We start from the raw sequence: 24380 nt of genomic DNA on the forward strand, positions 1-24380 counted from the left end.
GTATCACCTAGTTTCGATCATTGTTAACATTTTACCTTTTCTGTATATGTACATTTGCTTCCTGTGTGTCTAGTTATTTTTTTGTTGTTGAACCATTTGCAGGCAATTTACAGATATGACATTTCGCCCCTATATACTTTAACATGAATTTCTTTAAAATGAGGACTTCCTTCTACATAATGATAATATCATCACACCAAAAAAAAAGTAACAGTTCTCCAATATCTAATATTCTGTCCGTATTCACATTTTTCTATTTGTCCCCAAAATGTCTTATAATTGTTATTGATGTTGTTTAACCAGGATTTCATCAAGGTCCATACATGGTGTTTGATTATGTCTCTTATTGTCTCTTTTACCAGAACTCTCCCTCTTTTTTCACCCTTATGACATTGACTTTATGAAAAAATCAAACTACTGTTTTGTAGAATGTCCCACATTCTAGATTTGATGTTTGCTTCCTTATACTATTGGTACCTTGTTATCTATTTCCCAGTGTTTCCTGTAAATTAGGTCAAAAGAGAAAGGATAAAGAGATAAATTTAAAAATTTAGATTAGATTCGGTTAAACATTTTTGGCAAGAATAATTCAGATTTTGTTTTGTACTTCATATTGTATCACATCAGGAGACACATTTAAGTTGTTCCACTATTAGTGATACTAAGTCATTTTGCTTGGTTAAAATATTGACTACCAGATCTCTTCATCATAGAGGTACTTTTTTCCTTTTTTGGAATAAAGAACATTATAGTCACCTACCATTGGGGGTGAATGAGTTTCCTTTTCCTTCTTTCACTATAAACTGAAGAATTTTTATTTTTTCAATGATTTGAAATCAGTTACACTCATTCTTTTTAATACTCTTTGTTGCCTTTCTGCTAGTGACCACACTCTTATGTTCATAGCCAGGCTCCTTAAAAAAAATAGACTAAAATCACAGTCTTCAGCTTTCACACCCTTCAATTCAACCTCTGTTCCCCCTTCTCTACCTCCAGTGGCTATGATGTAAATGGTTTCCTAACCACTAAATCCAATAGATTCATCAGTCCTTTTTTTAATTGATCTCTTTACGCTTTCTCTATTTCCAAGAGACCATTCTCATGGTTTCTGGTTTCTTCTAGCTTTTGCTCTTCTTTTGTCAGGGCTACCCATAGGACAAATATTTTTTGAAGGTGTTAGGTTCAGAGCCGTTCAAGAATCCACACAAACGCAGCGAGTCATGGTTTAAGTAGAGAGTTTAAGGTTTATTAGAGGAAGAAAGCAGAAGAAAGCAGGTGGGAGCCATCAGAAAAGAAAGAAAGGAAAAATGGCTCCGGCCCTCTATCTGAGAGCAGCATTTTTTAAAGAAAAAACCCACGTGGGGAGGGAAGGGTGTTGGGGGAGAAGGGTGCCTGCTGAGTGCATCCTGTGCCTCGATTGGGTGGGTGTCTGTCAACTTCTAAGCTGATAGGTTGTTAGGATTCTAGCCCATTATTTTCAGAAAAGCAGCTACATTATCTATCTAGGGAGAGCAGGCCTTTTCAGTTGTTTGTCCTACAGAAATATCTGATCTTGCTTTTACCCGCCTTTTGGGGTTGGGGCACCACTGTGGTGGGGACAGCCTTAAACAGCCTTCATTTTTTAGTTTATGGGGTGCCTGTTTTCTGTGAGATAACCTGCAGGGCCTCTGGGTTAGAAACTCCTACATGTTAGTTCCTTTCTTTCTGGGATCTAACAGAAGGGCCTTGTCTCTATAAACAAATTTGATTTAAAAATGTATTACAAAACTCATGGGCCCATGTGAGGTAGTTATTTGCCTGTAAAGGTTTAGAATAGTGGGTAGAGTTATTTTCTAATCAGTACATCTGAAGTTTCTATGGTATACTCGCACCATCTTTTCTTCAGGCCTAGGAAAATTTCTTCATGTTATTTATTAAATGTGTCATTCCTGGCTAATTTCATATCTCCCACTGCAGTAAAAAGGTAGCAATACTGCTGTTATTCACAATGGCATGGCTCTATTACCTGTTTGTTTTGAAACAGTATAGATCTTGCCTCTGCAGTTCCCTAGTACCATTTATTTTATGCTGGTTGCATCAGTGCCTATGATGCTGCATCTGTTGTGCCACCTGAATACTGGCTTCCAATGACTCAGAGATTGTTACTGTGCTTCACTGATAAGTATCAGAAATACAAATTTTAACCTAGAGTGTACAGGAAAACATGGATAATAATTCATTCTCTGGTCATGTGACATTTACCACTTGAACTTTTGTAGCATAAACAGAGAATGCATATTACAACCATTTCTTCTCTTGAAACTTTTAAGATGTTAATTACTGCATTCCTAGACTGCAATTTCTTTCAATACTGACTTTCACTTAGGGAGGGTAGGGACGAGGCCTGTGAGCAGAGCAAGAAGAGTGGATACGTTTGTGCATCAGTGTCCATTCCTCCGTCAGCATGGCTTAAGCCCATGCTTAAGTCAGTTGGAGGTAAGAGAGGATGTTGATTGGAATGCTGTTTGGCATTGCAGAGCAACAACCTTGAAAGGCCTCAGAGGAGACAGGCATGACCTGACACAAGGTACAGAAGCTGCAGAGGCAGTAGAGTGACCTCCATGGTGCCAGTGGCAGGAGACAGAGTAAAAAACAACTGCCACTACCCCCACAGCCCCGGGGAGGCATCCCCACATTGTAACATAGACGGTGAGAACCAATGCACACAATTCAATCCCAAGGCTTGATGGTGACCTTTAGTAGCCCACAACCCTGAACTCATCCTGTGTCTAATGTGAAAGTCACCTAAAAGAGTGTCTGCACCATTCTGGAAAACCCAACGTTATATTATCCTGTGAAAAATACTGCTTCTGCTGTTTGGAATTATTCCAACACAGGCCCAGGACGATTCCATAGGTGTAAGTCCCAGAACTCCTTGGGGCATTTGGTTGAAGTCAAGTATGGGTGAGGGGTTGAAGAGTTACTCAGAGGGGAGAAATAGCACCAGAGGGAGACTTAGAAAATTTCAAGAGAGGCAATTCTGGCAACCAGGACCCAGATAGAACCAGGTCCAGGCTGAGTGCCCCATCTAGTTCCAGGTACTAGAGAAGAATTTAGAAAATTTTTGAGGAAGGCCCTCCAAAGCACCAGGATCCTGAAGTGTGAGGGCTGAGGCAGGGCCTCACCCAGGTCTAAGAGGTACTGCCTGATCATCACTCTTAATTATCCTTGACCACCTCCCCATTTGTCTGCCTTTTAAAAGATGGTACTTCTTAGTGTTCTGTTATTGAGCCTCTTCTGCATTTAGTCCATGGTTGAACTTACTCCCTTATCTACAGTGACCACCCATAGTCTGTTTTTTCCCAAGTCTGTCTCCAATCTAGACTTTTTTCCTGAGACAAGGTTTTATTGCTCAGTTCAGATGTTTTATAATTTCCATGTGCTTTCTTCTCTCACCTAAGAGTTATTACAAATGTGTATGTTAATTTCCCAATATTAAGGATTTTTTCTAGTTACCTTTGTGAATGATTCCTAACAAAATTACATTATGTTTAAAGAACTTACTCTATACTATTTCAGTCCTTTGAATTTTGTTGAGGCTTGTTTTGTGGCCAAATCTATAGTCAATTTTTAGAAGTTTTCCGTGTGTGCTTCAAAACAATGTGTATTCTGCAATCATTGAGCACAGTAGTTATATGTGCCTATTAGGTAAGTTAGTTGTGTTTAAATTATCTCTATCTGTCCTGATTTTTTTTCCCTCCTCTAAAGATTACTAAAACAGGGATGTTGAAATCTCACTCTATGATTGTAAATTTGTCTATTTCTCCTTTTAGTTGTGTCTGTATTTATTTATTTATTTTGAAATTGTTATTAGGCACAAATTCAATCTTATTTTCTCTTCCTGATGGACTGAATTTCTTCCTAATGAAAGACCCTTTTTATTGCCATTAATGCTTTTTGTCCTAAAATCTAATTGTTATTACTGTGGATACATTAGCTTTCTTTTGGTAAGTATTTGCAATAAATATCTTCTTCCATCTTTTTATTTTTAATCTTTCTATATCTTTATATTTTAGATGTATTTCTTTTAAACCTCATATAGTTGGATCTTGATTTGTTATTCAGTTTGACAACCTTTGTCCTCTAACTGGAACATTTAGTTCATTAACAATTAATGTAATAATTAAAATATATTTCAGATTATATCTCATATTATTCATACTTTCTGTTGTTTGCCCTTCCTATTCTGTTTCTTTTTTCCCCTTTCCTTCTATTTGTGTTGATTAGTATTTATGATGGCAGTTTTTCTTCTAGGTATAGAAGTTAAAGGCTGCTTCTTTTCATTTTTATCCTAGGAATTACAGCATGCACATAGTTTATCAAAGTATAAAATTAATCATTACTTATCATTGATACATTGTTGATGGAAATGTAATTAGTACAAATTCCATGGGAGACAATTTGGCATCTTCTATGAAAATTTTAAATCCATATGCCCATTTAGTAGCACTACCACTTCTAGAAATTTGTGCCCCAAATATACTCAAATATAAAGAAGTATATGAGGGGGCAAGATGGCAGACTGGTGAGCTGTATGTTTTAGTTACTCCTCCAGGAAAGTAGGTAGAAAGCCAGGAACTGCGTGGACTGGACACCACAGAGCAATCTGCGTTTGGGCATACTTCATACAACACTCATGAAAACGTGGAACTGCTGAGATCAGCGAAATCTGTAAGTTTTTGCGGCCAGGGGACTCGCGCCCCTCCCTGCCAGGCTCAGTCCCGGGGGAGGAGGGGCTGTCAGCTCCGGGAAGGAGAAGGGAGAACTGCAGTGGCAGCCCTTATCAGAAACTCATTCTACTGATTCAAACTCCAACCACAGATAGACTGAGACCAGACACCAGAGAATCTGAGAGCAGCCAGCCCAGCAGAGAGGAGACAAGAATAGAAAAAAAACAACACGAAAAACTCCAAAATAAAAGCGGAGGATTTTTGGAGTTCTGGTGAACATAGAAAGGGGAAGGGCCCGGAGGCGCATATGCAAATCCCGAAGAAAAGCTGATCTCTCTGCCCTGTGGACCTTTCCATAATGGCCCTGGTTGCTTTGTCTCTTAGCATTTCAATAACCCATTAGATCTCTGAGGAGGGCCCGTTTTTTTTTTTGTTTGTTTGTTTGTTTTTTTAATCCTTTTTTCTTTTTCTAAAACAATTACTCTAAGAAGCCCAATACAGAAAGCTTCAAAGACTTGCTATTTGGGCAGGTCAAGTCAAGAGCAGAACTAGGAGAGCTCTGAGACAAAACACAATAATCCAGTGGCTGAGAAAATTCACTAAACACCACAACTTCCCAAGAAAAGGGGGGTGTCCGCTCACAGCCATCATCCTCGTGGACAGGAAACACTCCTGCCCATCGCCAGCCCCATAGCCCAGAACTGCCCCAGACAACCCAGTGTGACGGAAGTGCTTCAAATAACAGGCACACACCACAAAACTGGGCGTGGACATTAGCCTTCCCTGCAACCTCAGCTGATTGTCCCAGAGTTGGGAAGATAGAGCAGTGTGAATTAACAAAGCCCCATTCAGCCATCATTTGAGCAGACTTAGAGCCTCCCTACACAGCCCAGCAGCCCAGAACTGCCCTGGGGGGACGGCACTCACCTGTGACATAGCACAGTCATCCCTCAACAGAGGACCCGGGGTGCACGGCCTGGAAGAGGGGCCCACTTGCAAGTCTCAGGAGCCATACGCCAATACCAAGGACTTGTGGGTCAGTGGCAGAGACAAACTGTGGCAGGACTGAACTGAAGGATTAGACTATTGCAGCAGCTTTAAAACTCTAGGATCACCAGGGAGATTTGATTGTTAGAGCCACCCCCCCCTCCCTGACTGCCCAGAAACACGCCCCATATACAGGGCAGGCAACACCAACTATACACGCAAGCTTGGTACACCAATTGGACCCCACAAGACTCACTCCCCCACTCACCAAAAAGGCTAAGCAGGGGAGAACTGGCTTGTGGAGAACAGGTGGCTCGTGGACGCCACCTGCTGGTTAGTTAGAGAAAGTGTACTCCACGAAGCTGTAGATCTGATAAATTAGAGATAAGGACTTCAATTGGTCTACAAATCCTAAAAGAACCCTATCAAGTTCAGCAAATGCCACGAGGCCAAAAACAACAGAAAATTATAAAGCATATGAAAAAACCAGACGATATGGATAACCCAAGCCCAAGCACCCAAATCAAAAGACCAGAAGAGACACAGCACCTAGAGCAGCTACTCAAAGAACTAAAGATGAACAATGAGACCATAGTACGGGAGATAAAGGAAATCAAGAAGACCCTAGAAGAGCATAAAGAAGACATTGCAAGACTAAATAAAAAAAAATGGATGATCTTATGGAAATTAAAGAAACTGTTGACCAAATTAAAAAGATTCTGGACACTCATAGTACAAGACTAGAGGAAGTTGAACAACGAATCAGTGACCTCGAAGACGACAGAATGGAAAATGAAAGCATAAAAGAAAGAATGGGGAAAAAAATTGAAAAAATCGAAATGGACCTCAGGGATATGATAGATAATATGAAACGTCCAAATATAAGACTCATTGGGGTCCCAGAAGGGGAAGAAAAGGGTAAAGGTCTAGGAAGAGTATTCAAAGAAATTGTTGGGGAAAACTTCCCAAATCTTCTAAACAACATAAATACACAAATCATAAATGCTCAGCGAACTCCAAATAGAATAAATCCAAATAAACCCACTCCAAGACATATACTGATCACACAGTCAAACACGGAAGAGAAGGAGCAAGTTCTGAAAGCAGCAAGAGAAAAGCAATTCACCACATACAAAGGAAACAGCATAAGACTAAGTAGTGACTACTCAGAAGCCACCATGGAGGCAAGAAGTCAGTGGCATGATATATTTAAAATTCTGAGTGAGAAAAATTTCCAACCAAGAATACTTTATCCAGCAAAGCTCTCCTTCAAATTTGACAGAGAGCTTACATTTTTCACAGACAAACAAATGCTGAGAGAATTTGCTAACAAGAGACCTGCCCTACTGGAGATACTAAAGGGAGCCCTACAGACATAGAAACAAAGACAGGACAGAGAGACTTGGAGAAAGGTTCAGTACTAAAGAGATTCGGTATGGGTACAATAAAGGATATTAATAGACAGAGGGGAAAAATATGACAAACATAAACCAAAGGATAAGATGGCTGATTCAAGAAATGCCTTCACGGTTATAACGTTGAATGTAAATGGATTAAACTCCCCAATTAAAAGATATAGATTCGCAGAATGGATCAAAAAAAAATGAACCATCAATATGTTGCATACAAGAGACTCATCTTAGACACAGGGACACAAAGAAACTCAAAGTGAAAGGATGGAAAAAAATATTTCATGCAAGCTACAGCCAAAAGAAAGCAGGTGTAGCAATATTAATCTCAGATAAAATAGACTTCAAATGCAGGGATGTTTTGAGAGACAAAGAAGGCCACTACATACTAATAAAAGGGGCAATTCAGCAAGAAGAAATAACAATCGTAAATGTCTATGCACCCAATCAAGGTGCCACAAAACACATGAGAGAAACACTGGCAAAACTAAAGGAAGCAATTGATGTTTCCACAATAATTGTGGGAGACTTCAACACATCACTCTCTCCTATAGATAGATCAACCAGACAGAAGACCAATAAGGAAATTGAAAACCTAAACAATCTGATAAATGAATTAGATTTAACAGACATATACAGAACATTACATCCCATATCACCAGGATGCACATACTTTTCTAGTGCTCATGGAACTTTCTCCAGAATAGATCATATGCTGGGACATAAACCAAGCCTCAATAAATTTAAAAAGATTGAAATTATTCAAAGCACATTCTCTGACCACAATGGAATACAATTAGAAGTCAATAACCATCAGAGACTTAGAAAATTCAGAAATACCTGGAGGTTAAACAACAAACTCCTAAACAATCAGTGGGTTAAAGAAGAAATAGCAAGAGAAATTGCTAAATGTATAGAGACGAATGAAAATGAGAACACAACAAACCAAAACCTATGGGATGCAGCAAAAGCAGTGCTAAGGGGGAAATTTATAGCACTAAACGCATATATTAAAAAGGAAGAAAGAGCGAAAATCAAAGAACTAATGGATCAACTGAAGAAGCTAGAAAATGAACAGCAAACCAATCCTAAACCAAGTAGAAGAAAAGAAATAACAAGGATTAAAGCAGAAATAAATGACATAGAGAACAAAAAAACAATAGAGAGGATAAATATCACCAAAAGTTGGTTCTTTGAGAAGATCAACAAGATTGACAAGCCCCTAGCTAGACTGACAAAATCAAAAAGAGAGAAGACCCATATAAACAAAATAATGAATGAAAAAGGTGACATAACTGCAGATCCTGAAAAAATTAAAAAAATTATAAGAGGATATTATGAACAACTGTATGGCAACAAACTGGATAATGTAGAGGAAATGGACAATTTCCTGGAAACATATGAACAACCTAGACTGACCAGAGAAGAAATAGAAGACCTCAACCAACCCATCACAAGCAAAGAGATCCAATCAGTCATCAAAAATCTTCCCACACATAAATGCCCAGGGCCAGATGGCTTCACAGGGGAATTCTACCAAACTTTCCAGAAAGAACTGACACCAATCTTACTCAAACTCTTTCAAAACATTGAAGAAAATGGAACACTACCTAACTCATTTTATGAAGCTAACATCAATCTAATACCAAAACCAGGCAAAGATGTTACAAAAAAGGAAAACTACCGGCCAATCTCCCTAATGAATATAGATGCAAAAATCCTCAACAAAATACTTGCAAATCGAATCCAAAGACACATTAAAAAAATCATACACCATGACCAAGTGGGGTTTATTCCAGGCATGCAAGGATGGTTCAACATAAGAAAATCAATCAATGTATTACAACACATTAACAAGTCAAAAGGGAAAAATCAATTGATCATCTCAATAGATGCTGAAAAAGCATTTGACAAAATCCAACATCCCTTTTTGATAAAAACACTTCAAAAGGTAGGAATTGAAGGAAACTTCCTCAACATGATAAAGAGCATATATGAAAAACCCACAGCCAGCATAGTACTCAATGGTGAGAGACTGAAAGCCTTCCCTCTAAGATCAGGAACAAGACAAGGATGCCCGCTATCACCACTGTTATTCAACATTGTGCTGGAAGTGCTAGCCAGGGCAATCCGGCAAGACAAAGAAATAAAAGGCATCCAAATTGGAAAAGAAGAAGTAAAACTGTCATTGTTTGCAGATGATATGATCTTATATCTAGAAATCCCTGAGAAATCGATGATACAGCTACTAGAGCTAATAAACAGATTTAGCAAAGTAGCGGGATACAAGGTTAATGCACATAAGTCAGTAATGTTTCTATATGCTAGAAATGAACAAACTGAAGAGACACTCAAGAAAAAGATACCATTTTCAATAGCAACTAAAAAAATCAAGTACCTAGGAATAAACTTAACCAAAGATGTAAAAGACCTATACAAAGAAAACTACATAACTCTACTAAAAGAAATAGAAGGGGACCTTAAAAGATGGAAAAATATTCCATGTTCATGGATAGGAAGACTAAATGTCATTAAGATGTCAATTCTACCCAAACTCATCTACAGATTCAATGCAATCCCAATCAAAATTCCAACAACCTACTTTGCAGACTTGGAAAAGCTAGTTATCAAATTTATTTGGAAAGGGAAGATGCCTCGAATTGCTAAAGACACTCTAAAAAAGAAAAACGAAGTGGGAGGACTTACACTCCCTGACTTTGAAGCTTATTATAAAGCCACAGTTGCCAAAACAGCATGGTACTGGCACAAAGATAGACATATAGATCAATGGAATCGAATTGAGAATTCGGAGATAGACCCTCAGATCTATGGCCGACTGATCTTTGATAAGGCCCCCAAAGTCACTGAACTGAGTCATAATGGTCTATTCAACAAATGGGGCTGGGAGAGTTGGATATCCATATCCAAAAGAATGAAAGAGGACCCCTACCTCACCCCCTACACAAAAATTAACTCAAAATGGACCAAAGATCTCAATATAAAAGAAAGTACCATAAAACTCCTAGAAGAGAATGTAGGAAAACATCTTCAAGACCTTGTATTAGGCGGCCACTTCTTAGACTTTACACCCAAAGCACAAGCAATAAAAGAGAAAATAGATAAATGGGAACTCCTCAAGCTTAGAAGTTTCTGCACCTCAAAGGAATTTCTCAAAAAGGTAAAGAGGCAGCCAACTCAATGGGAAAAAATTTTTGGAAACCATGTATCTGACAAAAGACTGATATCTTGCATATATAAAGAAATCCTACAACTCAATGACAATAGTACAGACAGCCCAATTATAAAATGGGCAAAAGATATGAAAAGACAGTTCTCTGAAGAGGAAATACAAATGGCCAAGAAACACATGAAAAAATGTTCAGCTTCACTAGCTATTAGAGACATGCAAATTAAGACCACAATAAGATACCATCTAACACCGGTTAGAATGGCTGCCATTAAACAAACAGGAAACTACAAATGCTGGAGGGGATGTGGAGAAATTGAAACTCTTATTCACTGTTGGTGGGACTGTATAATGGTTCAGCCACTCTGGAAGTCAGTCTGGCAGCTCCTTAGAAAACTAGATATAGAGTTACCATTCAACCCAGCGACTGCACTTCTCGGTGTATACCCAGAAGATCGGAAAGCAGTGACACGAACAGATATCTGCACGCCAATGTTCATAGCAGCATTATTCACAATTGCCAAAAGATGGAAACAACCCAAATGTCCTTCAACAGATGAGTGGATAAATAAAATGTGGTATATACACACGATGGAATACTACGCGGCAGTAAGAAGGAACGATCTCGTGAAACATATGACAACATGGATGAACCTTGAAGACATAATGCTAAGCGAAATAAGCCAGGCACAAAAAGAGAAATATTATATGCTACCACTAATGTGAACTTTGAAAAATATAAAACAAATGGCTTATAATGTAGAATGTAGGGGAACTAGCAATAGAGAGCAATTAAGGAAGGGGGAACAATAATCCAGGAAGAACAGATAAGCTATTTAATGTTCTGGGGATGCCCAGGAATGACTATGGTCTGTTAATTTCTGATGGATATAGTAGGAGCAAGTTCACAGAAATGTTGCTATATTAGGTAACTTTCTTGGGGTAAAGTAGGAACATGTTGGAAGTTAAGCAGTTATCTTAGGTTAGTTGTCTTTTTCTTACTCCCTTGTTATGGTCTCTTTAAAATGTTCTTTGATTGTATGTTTGTTTTCTTTTTAACTTTTATTTCATACAGTTGATTTAAAAAAGAAGGGAGGGGTCTGACTTCTTCGGTTCTTACTGGTGTATTTCCTGGATTCTACGTCCACGAATTGGATTTACGGCTGCGGAGTGCAGGCCTCACGCCATTCCCTGCTCCTCGGCTCCCAGAGTGGGCCCGGCCTCCCCGCGAGGGTGAGCGAGGTCGGCCTGGAACGCACGCGAGAAAGAGGGAAAAATGCCTAAGAAAAAGACTGGTGCAAGGAAGAAGGCTGAGAACCGTCGGGAGCGTGAAAAACAATTGAGAGCTTCAAGGAGCACCATAGATTTAGCTAAACACCCATGTAATGCCTCAATGGAATGTGACAAGTGTCAGAGGCGGCAGAAGAATAGAGCGTTTTGCTATTTTTGTAATTCTGTACAGAAGTTGCCAATTTGTGCACAGTGTGGGAAAACAAAGTGTATGATGAAGTCTTCAGACTGTGTCATAAAGCATGCTGGTGTATATAGTACTGGCCTTGCAATGGTGGGTGCAATATGTGACTTCTGTGAAGCTTGGGTTTGCCATGGTAGGAAGTGTCTCAGTACACATGCCTGTGCCTGCCCTCTCACTGATGCTGAATGTGTTGAATGTGAACGAGGTGTATGGGACCATGGAGGCAGGATATTCAGTTGTTCTTTTTGCCATAACTTTCTCTGTGAAGATGATCAATTTGAACATCAAGCCAGCTGCCAGGTTTTGGAGGCAGAAACATTTAAATGTGTTTCATGCAATCGGCTTGGTCAGCATTCCTGTCTCCGTTGTAAGGCTTGTTTCTGTGATGATCATACAAGGAGCAAGGTGTTTAAGCAAGAAAAAGGAAAACAGCCTCCCTGCCCTAAATGTGGACATGAAACTCAGGAAACTAAGGATCTTAGCATGTCAACACGCTCCCTCAAATTTGGCAGACAAACGGGAGGTGAAGAGGGAGATGGAGCTTCTGGGTATGATGCCTATTGGAAGAACCTTTCTTCTGACAAGTATGGTGATAGCAGCTACCAGGATGAGGAGGAGGATGAGTATGAAGCAGAGGATGATGAAGAGGAAGAAGATGAAGGTGGAAAGGATTCAGATGCTGAGTCATCAGATTTGTTTACTAATCTGAATTTAGGAAGGACCTATGCCAGTGGCTATGCTCACTATGAGGAACAAGAGAGCTAGGAGAGCTGCTTGCCCACTGGCAGCCCAGCGTTTGAGAGGGGGAGGAATGTGTGTGCTTGGTGAATCGTGTGTGGATGTTCAAAAGTACCGTCACTTAGCCTTGTTTGTGCAAAAGAGTAGTCATACTTAGTGGGACAAAGAGTGGGGCATAGTATTATTACGGGAACTGATAATCAGGCTATAGCATAAGAAAAATGATTTTCAAATAAAAAATGTTTATTGATCCAAGCAATTTGAAGCATCATGAATAAAGATTTCAGTAATCTAGGAAGTTGCCAATTAGATACACATATAGAATAAAGGAATAGAATGGAAATATATTTGTTTGAAATTAAATTGCTGTTTTTGCTGAAAGAAAATGAAAACACTTTGCTTATGAATTCATTCTGTCTAATTTTTTAAAAATGTAATAGGTAAAATAGATTACTGTATTTTTCCTTTTATGTTCACAGTATAAAAGTCATATGTTGTTACATTCTGAATTTTCATTAAATATTCATGTTATCTTGAATAATCATGATATGTGTATTTTAGCAATTGACTCATTCATCTTTTTCTTTACAGTATATCTCCTGAACAGTACCTATTATTAATTCCTGTATGTACAGACAAAAGTGACTACTCAGTCATTTTTCAGCACAAAGTCAGAAATAGTATTACACAGAGGCTTTACCTAGGAAATCTCTTTTTTTTTTGAATAAATCTAGTATTTCGCTTAAATACTTTTGATATTTAATTTCTTGTCCTCACTTTTTAAAAACTAATTTTGGAAAATATTTAGATATTCTTGTATATACTATTTGCTTCACTGTTTATCTAATATGTGAAATAGGTGGCAGAGATCAATAGTGCGGTAGATACAAAGGTGTGCTGCTCAGACCCCATCATTGATATTAGGCAATGTTAGGTGAAGAACACAGTCCCTGCCATGTGCTCCAGTTGTTACAACTTACACTAGCAATGGATTGGGATGGTATAGTGGTAGAAGGGGATGTCTTAGCAGGCTGGTTGGCATTTGAGATGTATGGAAGAAATTATACTTATGAGGATAACAGGATCTGATGGCTATTGCTAAAGCCATTCTTGTGCAGCAGAAAGATAATGAACAGTTGAAGACAACAATAGGCAAATAAAAGGTGTGAAAGCCAGAGGGGTCTCTGGTACATAACAAAAAAGCTGTCATCTCTTGGAGCAGGAGGATTGAAAAAATTGGGGACCAAGTCTGGGACTTAATAGTCTGAATGGGTAAACTTCAAAGGCAGTTGCCAACCGAGACAGGTCTATTACGCCAAGATCAGAGACTGCTTGGGAAACTAGGAACCCTGAGAAGTGAGATGAAGATATCTGAGTGGATGTTCTGAAGATTTTTACTCCCCAAACTCCTGACTTTCTGAGCCTACAGTCATTGCACATGCTTCCTTGTTAAGGGCAGGGATTCTCCACCTTATCTCCAAGTAGGAAGACAATGCACAGGCTTCCTTCACCAGGCAGCATGTGTCCCCTCAGGACCTCCCAGTCTAACACTAGGCCTAAAATTAGAATTAAGCAAAACTCAGCTGGGGAGGTACTAGACCTGAAGAGGGAAGTAAGACTGTACCCTAAAGGAGCTAGATATTAGCCACATGTGCTGGCAAGAGGTGAAGAAGTATGCTTGGGACTGGAGTCTGATCAAGAGGGCTGGAACATAAAATCAGGGGAGAATTTGATGTTAGACCCCCCAGATTGGGTTTTTGGACTGTAAATTAAGAGCTTTCTTGAGTTAAAGGGTTTAACCCTGGCGAGGATCACAGGAGATGGGGTGAATTCACTATGAGGATGGTTTCTTGAAGCATGAAAAAAGTAACTACTCGCCCCAAGCAAAGTTGAAATGCCAGGATTGATGTGTCAGGTGGGGGAGGAAGGGATTAAAAGGTTAAGGGATGTTGTCTGACTCTTGATTCTACTTGGAATTAAGGTTGTCTTTCCTTTTGCTGCTTCCTAGCTGTCATGTTTTTTTTTTCTTTCTTTCTTTTGCCTCTCTACCTTCTTTGACTCTTCCTCCTGCTTTGTGGAAGAAATGTAGATCTTATATAGATAGTGGTGAGGGTGGTGAACACATAAATATGTGACTATACAGGGAACCATCGATTGTTTACTTAGGATGAAATGTATGGGGTATGAACAAAACAATCTTAAAAAAAAAATGGGCTGATGAAGAAAACTTGAAGGCAATATACTGAGTAAAATAAGCCAGACACATAAAGACAAATATTGCAGGGTCTCACTGATAGGAACTAATTATGATATGTAAACACACAGACATGAAATATAAGTTACCAAGATACAGAACGAGGCTAAAGAATGGGGGACGGTTGCTTAGTATGAGCAGAATGTTCAACTAAGTTGAACTTAAATGTTTGGAAATGAACAGAGTTGATGGTAGCATGTTGTGAGAATAACTTAACAGTGCTGAATGGTGCATGAATGTGGTGGAAAGGGGAAGCTCAGGGTCATGTATGTCACCAGAAGGAAAGCTGGAGGTTAAAAGATGGGGATGTATAAAACAGTGAACCTTGTGGTGGGCAATGTCCAAGATTAACTGTACAAATATTAGAAATCTCTTCCATGAACCGGAACAAATGTATGCCACTACAACTAGAAGTTAATAATAGAGGGGCATGTAGGAAAAAATATATACCTATTGCAAACTATATACTACAGTTGGTAGTATTCCAACGTTCTTTCATAAACAGTAACAAATGTACTATACCAATACTACGAGTCAGCAATGGAGGGGGGATGCTTAGGGATATGGGAGGATTTCAGTTTCCTTTTTTTTTTTTTTGTCTTTATTTCTTTTTCTGGAGTAATGAAAATATTCTAAAAATTGAACAAAAATTAATTGTGATGGATGCACAGCTGTATGATGGTACTGGGGCAATTGATTGTACACTTTGGATCTTTGGATAATTATATGGTATTTGAACAATCACAATAAAAAAAGAAAAATATTGAAAAAAAAAAAAAAAAAAGAAGGGAAAGTTAAAAATAAAAAAAAATAAAAAAAAAAAAAAAACAAGGAAAAAAAAAAAAGATGCAGTGCTCCCTTGAGGAGCCTGTGGAGAATGCAGGGGTATTCGCCTACCCCACCTCCATGGTTGCTAACATGACCACAGACATAGGGGACTGGTGGTTTGATGGGTTGAGCCCTCTACCACAGGTTTTACCCTTGGGAAGACAGTTGCTGCAAAGGAGAGGCTAGGCCTCCCTATGGTTGTGCCTAAGAGCCTCCTCCCGAATGCCTCTTTGTTGCTCAGATGTGGCCCTCTCTCTCTGGCTAAGCCAACTTGAAAGGTGAAATCACTGCCCTCCCCCCTACGTGGGATCAGACACCCAGGGGAGTGAATCTCCCTGGCAACGTGGAATATGACTCTCGGGGAGGAATGTAGACCCAGCATCGTGGGACGGAGAACATCTTCTTGACCAAAAGGGGGATGTGAAAGGAAATGAAATAAGCTTCAGTGGCAGAGAGATTCCAAAACGAGCCGAGAGATCACTCTGGTGGGCACTCTTACGCACACTTTAGACAACCCTTTTTAGGTTCTAAAGAATTGGGGTAGCTGGTGGTGGATACCTGAAACTATCAAACTACAACCCAGAACCCATGAATCTCGAAGACAGATGTATAAAAATGTAGCTTATGAGGGGTGACAATGGAATTGGGAAAGCCATAAGGACCACACTCCACTTTGTCTAGTTTATGGATGGATGAGTAGAAAAATAGGGGAAGGAAACAAACAGACAAAGGTACCCAGTGTTCTTTTTTACGTCAATTGCTCTTTTTCACTCTAATTATTATTCTTGTTATTTTTGTGTGTGTGCTAATGAAGGTGTCAGGGATTGATTTAGGTGATGAATGTACCACTATGTAATGGTACTGTAAACAATCGAAAGTACGATTTGTTTTGTTTGACTGCGTGGTATGTGAATATATCTCAATAAAATGATGATAAAAACAAAAAAAAAAAAAAAAGAAGAAGGGAAAGTTAAAAATAAAAAAAAAATAAAAAAAAAAAAAAACAAGGAAAAAAAAAAAGATGCAGTGCTCCCTTGAGGAGCCTGTGGAGAATGCAGGGGTATTCGCCTACCCCACCTCCATGGTTGCTAACATGACCACAGACATAGGGGACTGGTGGTTTGATGGGTTGAGCCCTCTACCACAGGTTTTACCCTTGGGAAGACGGTTGCTGCAAAGGAGAGGCTAGGCCTCCCTATGGTTGTGCCTAAGAGCCTCCTCCCGAATGCCTCTTTGTTGCTCAGATGTGGCCCTGTCTCTCTAGCTAAGCCAACTTGAAAGGTGAAATCACTGCCCTCCCCCCTACGTGGGATCAGACACCCAGGGGAGTGAATCTCCCTGGCAACGTGGAATACGACTCCCGGGGAGGAATGTAGACCTGGCATCGTGGTACGGAGAACATCTTCTTGACCAAAAGGGGGATGTGAAAGGAAATGAAATAAGCTTCAGTGGCAGAGAGAATCCAAAAGGAGCCGAGAGGTCACTCTGGTGGGCACTCTTACGCACACTTTAGACAACCCTTTTTAGGTTCTAAAGAATTGGGGTAGCTGGTGGTGGATACCTGAAACTATCAAACTACAACCCAGAACCCATGAATCTCGAGGACGGTTATATAAAGATGTAGCTTATGAGGGGTGACAAGGGGATTGGGAAAGTCATAAGGACCACACTCCACTTTGTCTAGTTTATGGATGGATGAGTAGAAAAATAGGGGAAGGAAACAAACAGACAAAGGTACCCAGTGTTCTTTTTTACTTCAATTGCTCTTTTTCACTCTAATTATTATTCTTGTTATTCTTGTGTGTGTGCTAATGAAGTTGTCAGGGATTGATTTGGGTGATGAATGTACGGCTATGTGATGGTACTGTGAACAATCGAAAGTACGATTTGTTTTGTATGACTGCGTGGTATATGAATATATCTCAATAAAATGAAGATTAAAAAAAAAAAAAAAAAAGAAGTATATGAGAGATATTCCATACAACATTGTTTGCAATAGCAAAGTAGCGAAACAAGTATCCATCAACATGCATGAAGGCTCTTACATGCATAGAACATTGCTGGAAGGGTGCACAAAAAAAATGGGAAAAGGTATAGTAGAGATAAGAATATATAGTATTTTTATAGTGTATATGAAATTGTGAGTTCATAATGATATTTTAAAAATTAGTCACCTGCAGGGGATGATAGAGAATGAATTTATTATCTTGTAAACTGATAAAAATAAGGGGAAAAATTAAACATCTTGCTGTTCTTATGAACTGTATCATTGGGTAAGCAAATCGATGTTTCTTTATAAAAATATTCAAATTACTGTATCTTATAATGATAGAAATTGAATATTTCCATTTTGCAACCCCCAATGAATAACTGATGTACTCATTAAGCATCTATGGCTGCTAACATTCCAAAAAGAAAGTTAGAGGCTTCCTGATGAAACAGCTTTCAACTTTGTGTAGTCTTGCCAAGGGATTGAACTGTCATCTGATCATGTCTCTGCATCCAGCTGTCAATTTGCAGAATATACAACTGACAGAACATGCTAACCTGCATCACAAAAATGAAATCAGCAACATCCTGACTCTGGAAAACTACAGGCCACATAGCTCATGTTCTTTAACAAATAGTGTAAGGGAAAGAATGGGATGGGGAAGGAATCTATATATTAAGATAATTTAAAAGACATGAGAATTGGTGGGGGGTGGGGGCAACACTAAAATTCAGTGCCTTGAGATGCACACCTGGGTGCATCACTTCCTTGATTACTATGAAAGTCAAGATAGCAGCCACTCTTAAGAGGAAAGAAGAGATTCAGGTAGTTAGAAAAGTTCTATTTCTTGACTCAAATACAAGGGTGTTTACCTCATAGTAGTTCATTTAGTGATACATTCGTTTTGTGTTTTTCTATATTCATGTTTTAGTTTGTATTTTACAAGTTTAAAAATTTATTTTGAAAAAGTAGGTGAATTGTAATGAAGAAAGCAAAAGGTACTCATAGGGCCAGACTTTTTAGGTATTTTTCATGCTTTTTTGTTTATTCTTCACAAATACCCTATAAATTTACCCTGTAAACTCTGTAAACTAAGTTTACAGAGGTCAAGTAACTCACTCAAGGCCAAAGCCACATTACTAATAACTGGCTGTTGACTTCCAGTACACTGCATTGCCTCTCATGAGGCTAAGGAGCAATGCTGCATGGGCCCCCATCCCTCAGGTTAGGCATTTCTCTGTGAAACATCTCTCCCTTCTTGCTGATCAATGGCTGCAATTACTTGAATAATTTAAGGTTAAATGTAGGTTAAGTATTCTGCAATATTTCCCTGATCCATCACTTGCTTTTTCAGCCTAAAGTAATTTGTGATGTAATCAGAGAAAATTGTCTCCATGGGAGAGAAATGAACCAACCTGTAAAAATCTCATCCTTTCCCTAAATTCAGTCTTTGGTTCCTTTTCAGTGCCAAGCTGAAGCATATGACCACTTGGCCAGTCTCCCTTCCTCACAGCTCCTTCACTGACCAAGCATCTTTTCTTGATTAACTAGACCCCAGCTCTGACAGGAGCCAAATGTTTGTTCATGACACTGCAAAACCCAGTGCTGACCAGCAGTCTTTAATTTTGTATACAGTAACTACAAGCCTGGATTGGTGAATACAACTGACTGTAATCAGACCCAGGTTTCGTGTATACCAGCTATAGATTCAACTCCAGAAACTGCACTATCAACCAACCAAAAACATGAACATGGGTATTTCCCAAGATGGCTAAAACAGTGGCTGGAGAAGCATTTACCCGCTCTTTGAAGATCTAAACTTAAGGCATATGTGTTTGGCAAAATTGCTATATTTCAGATCATGCAAAAAACTGTTCCCTGGGGAAGAGGGAACATTCCTAACTAGGTATACAGGGAAATTCCCAGTGTCACATGTGCATGCCCAAGAAAAGATGCATGTCTGGAAAGAATCAGGGCAGCCTCTATGCTTTCGTCTTGAGCTATTCTCTAAATTTATTGTATGGATTAGTTCTAAAGGATAGCACTCCACAAAGGTCAATCTGCAAAGACTTGGAAGGTTATTTTCCTTTTTTTCTTTCAGTTATCTCCTGACAGTTAAGGCAAGCTTTGTCATAATACTAGCTGGATACAAGCTTAAGAAACAGACACCTCAGAGTCTAAATTCCAGCAACAACACATTAAAATGTTAAAATGTCCAGCTCTCCACAAAAGATTACAAAACATACAAAGAAACAGGAAGTTATGGCACAGGTAAAGGAAAAGATTAAAGCATTAGAAACCATCTATGAGAAGGACCAGACCTGGGACATCCAAAGACTTTTTTTTAAATGGTCCTAAATATGCTCAAAATACTAAAGGAAAACACGGACCAAGAACTAAAGGAAACCAGGAAAGTGATAAACACAAAAAGAATGTCAATATAGAGAAGGAAATTATGAAAAGGAACCAAACAGAGCTGAAGATCACAGTAACAGAAATTTAAAATTTCCTAGAGGGATTCAACACAGATTGGAGATGGCAGAAAAAGAATCAGCAAACTTGAAGATAAAACTATTGAAACTCCAATCTGAGGAGCAGGAGAAATAATGAAGAAAAGTGGACAAAGCCTGAAGAACATGTACGATACCATAAAACCTGTGCGCATTGTGGGGGTCCTAGAAGGAAAAGAAAGAGTAAGGGACAGAATATTCAATTAAGTAATGTCTGAAAACTTCCCCAAATTAATGAAAGACATGGAATGTACACATTCAAGGTGCTCAACAAACTCCAGAAATCCAAGGGAAAACTCCAGGATAAACCCAAATAGATCTACATTGTAGCATATTATAATCAAACTGCCAAATGCCAAAGATAAAAGAGAGAATTGTGAAAGCCAAAAGAGAGAAGCAACATGTCATTGGAAACCCTGGAATCAAGAAGGCAGTGGAATGACATATTACAAGTGCTAAAAGCACAAAACTGCCAACGAACAATTCTATATCTGACAAAACTGTTGTATAACAATAAGGGAGGGATTAAGACATTTTGAGATAAACAAAAGCTGAGGGAATTTCTCACCACTACACCAGCCCTACAGGAGATGTTCAAGAGAGTTCTTCAGGTTGAAAGGAAAGGAACTAGTAGACAATAAACCAAAGCCACATGTAGAAATAAAGATCTCCAGGAAGGCTTACAATAGGAGTAAATATAAATGCTAGTACTAATGTATTTTTGGTTTGTAACTCCACTTTTTACTTCCTACAGTATCTAAAAGGCAAATGCATAAACTATAGTGAGAAATCAGTAGTTTGGGACTCAATATAAAAATATGAATTTGTGACAAGAACTACATAAAGGAATTTCAAGGAATGTAATTGTATATATTATTGAAGTTAAGTTAGTATCAAAAGAAATGCGATTGCTACAGATTTAGGATGTTACATTTAACTCATGATAACTACAAAGAAATTAGCAGAGGATATGCAAACTCATAGAGATGGATATTAGGGTACAGGTTGCCAGGGGCAGGGAGAATGAGGAGTTAATATGTAATGGGTATAGGGTTTCTGTTTGGGTAGATGGGAAAGTTTTAGTCATCGAAGGTAGTAAGAGTACTGCAACATAGTGACTGATTAATCCCACTGAATTGTATGTTTGTGAGTGGTTGAGTGGGAAAGTTTGTTGTGTATATGTTCCCACAATAAGAAACAGAGAGTAAGGAAGGGAAAAAGGGAAGAGAGGGAGGGAGGGAGGGAGGAAGGAAGGAAGGAAGGAAGGAAGGAAGGAAGGAAGGAAGGAAGGAAGGAAGGAAGGAAGGAAGGAAGGAAACTAAAGAGGGAATGATAATTAAAGGTAATACATATGAAAGAATTGGAATATAGACTGTAAACTATATCAGTGTTGAATTTCGTGAACTTGATAACTGCACCTAAGGAGGATACGTAAATGAATGTCCTTGTTCTTAGGAAATGTACATGGTAGTATTAAGTGTTCAAGGAGCATGATGTGTGCAACCCACACTCAAGCATTCATAAAAATGTATTGATAGATGAACAGATAGACGAATTGATAGATTGATGGATAGATAGAATGATACTGCAAATGTTGCAGAATGTTAAGATTGGTGGATCTGGGTATCAGGGTGGGGTATAGGGGAATTTTGGATTTCTCTGTATGGGGTTTGTATTATTTTTGTAACTGTCCAGTAAGTTTGAAAAATGTTTCAAAATTAAAACTTCATTTTAAAGACATAGTATGTGTAAATTCAGAAGAAGAATTTCTGGAAACATATCCTTTTAATGAAAGTGCTAAAAATACAGTACTTTATAAATGCTAAATGATGACAGATAAGGTTACAGATTTCCTACGCTAAATTAACTATAGAACACCAAGACCCACTGTACTTGCTCATTCATCTATCAAATGCCTATCCTAAAGCAGGGAGTAAGAGGTAAGGAATGGAGTGGGGATGGATTTCAAGAAATGGTGCAAGACCATGACTCCTACAGTGGGGGTGGGGGCATCTAAAAGCAAATTCCTGTACCTGCCCTGTAATAGTTACTCAATAAATAGTGAAGAAATGGATAGATGAATGAAACAATACCTTAATAGTGATGACTAAGTATTCCCATCCTAATTATGAAGGATAGTGTAATAAGTTATATCTCTAAAGAATATAAATCCATAAAGTGTGCTTTAGCTGGAAGGGACTGTAAAAATATCTGATCTAACGTCCATATTTTGTAGTTGGGAAAATTGAGGCTTGAAATTAAATGATTAACCCAAAGTCACACAGCTTTCTCAGAGTCAGAACTGAGACTAGAATTTATGACTTTAAATAAATCTAGATAAAAGATTCCTTCCCATATATCATAGGATAAATCATCTTTCTTACAATTAGAAAGAATTAGCAGATAATTTTCGCATCCTGAGTAAAGCAGAGTAATCTTATTTCATTATTATTACTGGAGAAAATCTTAAAGATTATCTAATCTAGCTCCTTATTTTACAGAAAAAGATGTGGTACAAAACAAAATGACTTACCCAAGTTTAGTTAGGTAGAGAATCAACACTCAAACTCAGGTCTCCATATCCCAAATCTAGGGCACATTCCATATCATGCTGAGAGACATTAGTGTACTTAAATCTTACTTGCTTTGTATATACCTTGATCACACATACTTCTCCAAATATTGGCAACAGGAAATGTTTATTTATATACAAGTACATGGGAAAGCAATTTCCATTCAGCTTTTTAAAAAATTTTACAAATAAAAAGTTATTTTTACTCATTCATCCTTTGCACACAAAATACATTCTTTTTACTTTTACTCCCAGTCTGAATTATTTCTTAATAATAAAAACTTAAGCTACAATGGACAGTCAGGTGGTTTGGCAATTTGACAATTTTTATTCCAGAATGAAAACCTAAACTTTAAAAATATATTCAACATATAAAAGCAATAATATATGAAGTGTTCCTTCACTGAATCCTAGAAGATTGAATGAATACTCCTCTCCAGCATGATTGTTAGCTGTCATTTTGAACAGTGCAGAAGACCACAGACATTTTCTATGTGATGACAACCCAATATCTCTATGACTGAAGCAGTCTTCATGAAATTATCATTACTAAAAGACAGGCTTACATAAAAACTTTTACAGACATATTGGGGAATTCACCATTATTGTGAGGTTTTCTAGTTGACCAATTGATTTAGGATTATAAATTGCATTCTCCAAGTAGAATTTTAAGATTTCTACTCAAATGAACACCAATGACTTGATTACATTAACTGCTTTTAAGAGAGATGTGAAAACATGTCCACACGAAAACTTGTACTCGAATGTTCACAGCAGCATTATTCGTAAAAGCCCCCAAACAACCCAAATGTCCATTAACTGATGAACAGATAAATAAAATGTGGTATCTCCATTCAGTGGAATATCATTTGGCCATAAAAAGAATGAAGTACTGATTAATGAATGCCACAACATGGATGAACCTTGAAAGCATTATAAATGAAAGAAGCCAGTCAAAAAGTAGATTAGTGGTTGTCATATCCTGGGGGGAGAGGGTATTTGGGAGTGACTGCTGCTAATGGGTATGGTGTTTCTTTGTGAGATGATGAAAATGTTTTGGAATTAGATAGTGCTTGTGGTTGTACAGTTTTTTGAAAAGAATAAATACCACTGAATTGTATACTTTAAAAGATTGACTTATATGGTATCTAAATTATATATCAGTTTTTAAAAAGTGAGATGCAACCTCATAAAAAAATATTTTGTTCAGCTTCCTGCCCCCCCTTTTTAATGTTGATTGAATTTTCACAGAATATTTTCAGGCTAATTGCACTCAGGTCATCATTGACTTATATTGCTAAAAAACTTTTTGTTAAAAAAAATCAATGCATGAACACATAAATGAATGATATAACAAACTGTTAATATTTGCATATTAACATAAAATCAAGTATTATGCTTGTGTTAAAACTGGTGGTTAAATTTTATATATTGATATATTCAGATTTTACTGAGGGCCTATGATTAAAACCAATACTCATATATTAAGAACTGAGGTCACAAGACTCAACGATGAACCTGTTTGTTAAAACTATATGTATGTTAAAAAACTATGTTTTGATGGAAAAAGATAGGAAGAGGGGAAAATCAGGGATTTTCTAAGTCTTCATAAAGCAGTTTCTCTAAATATTTTAACCAGCTGCTGAGAAGACCCCCAGAACAATAATTTGTATTTTATTTCATCCCTATACTAAAAATCATGCATTAAAATGTGTGCAACCA

At 38.1% G+C, this 24380-nt stretch overlaps 1 protein-coding gene across 1 annotated transcript; it reads left to right on the forward strand.

Moving 5' to 3' along the window:
* The first annotated feature begins 11402 nt into the window (after positions 1-11402).
* On the forward strand, positions 11403-13266 carry LOC119538134 (zinc finger protein 330). Its single transcript, XM_037840873.1, has one exon. The coding sequence runs from the start codon at positions 11569-11571 to the stop codon at positions 12529-12531; it is 963 nt and encodes a 320-aa protein (XP_037696801.1). The 5' UTR covers positions 11403-11568; the 3' UTR covers positions 12532-13266.
* Positions 13267-24380: the final 11114 nt, after the last annotated feature.

This window comes from Choloepus didactylus, chromosome 6 (genome assembly GCF_015220235.1).
Source record: "Choloepus didactylus isolate mChoDid1 chromosome 6, mChoDid1.pri, whole genome shotgun sequence".
Lineage (NCBI taxonomy): Eukaryota > Metazoa > Chordata > Mammalia > Pilosa > Megalonychidae > Choloepus > Choloepus didactylus.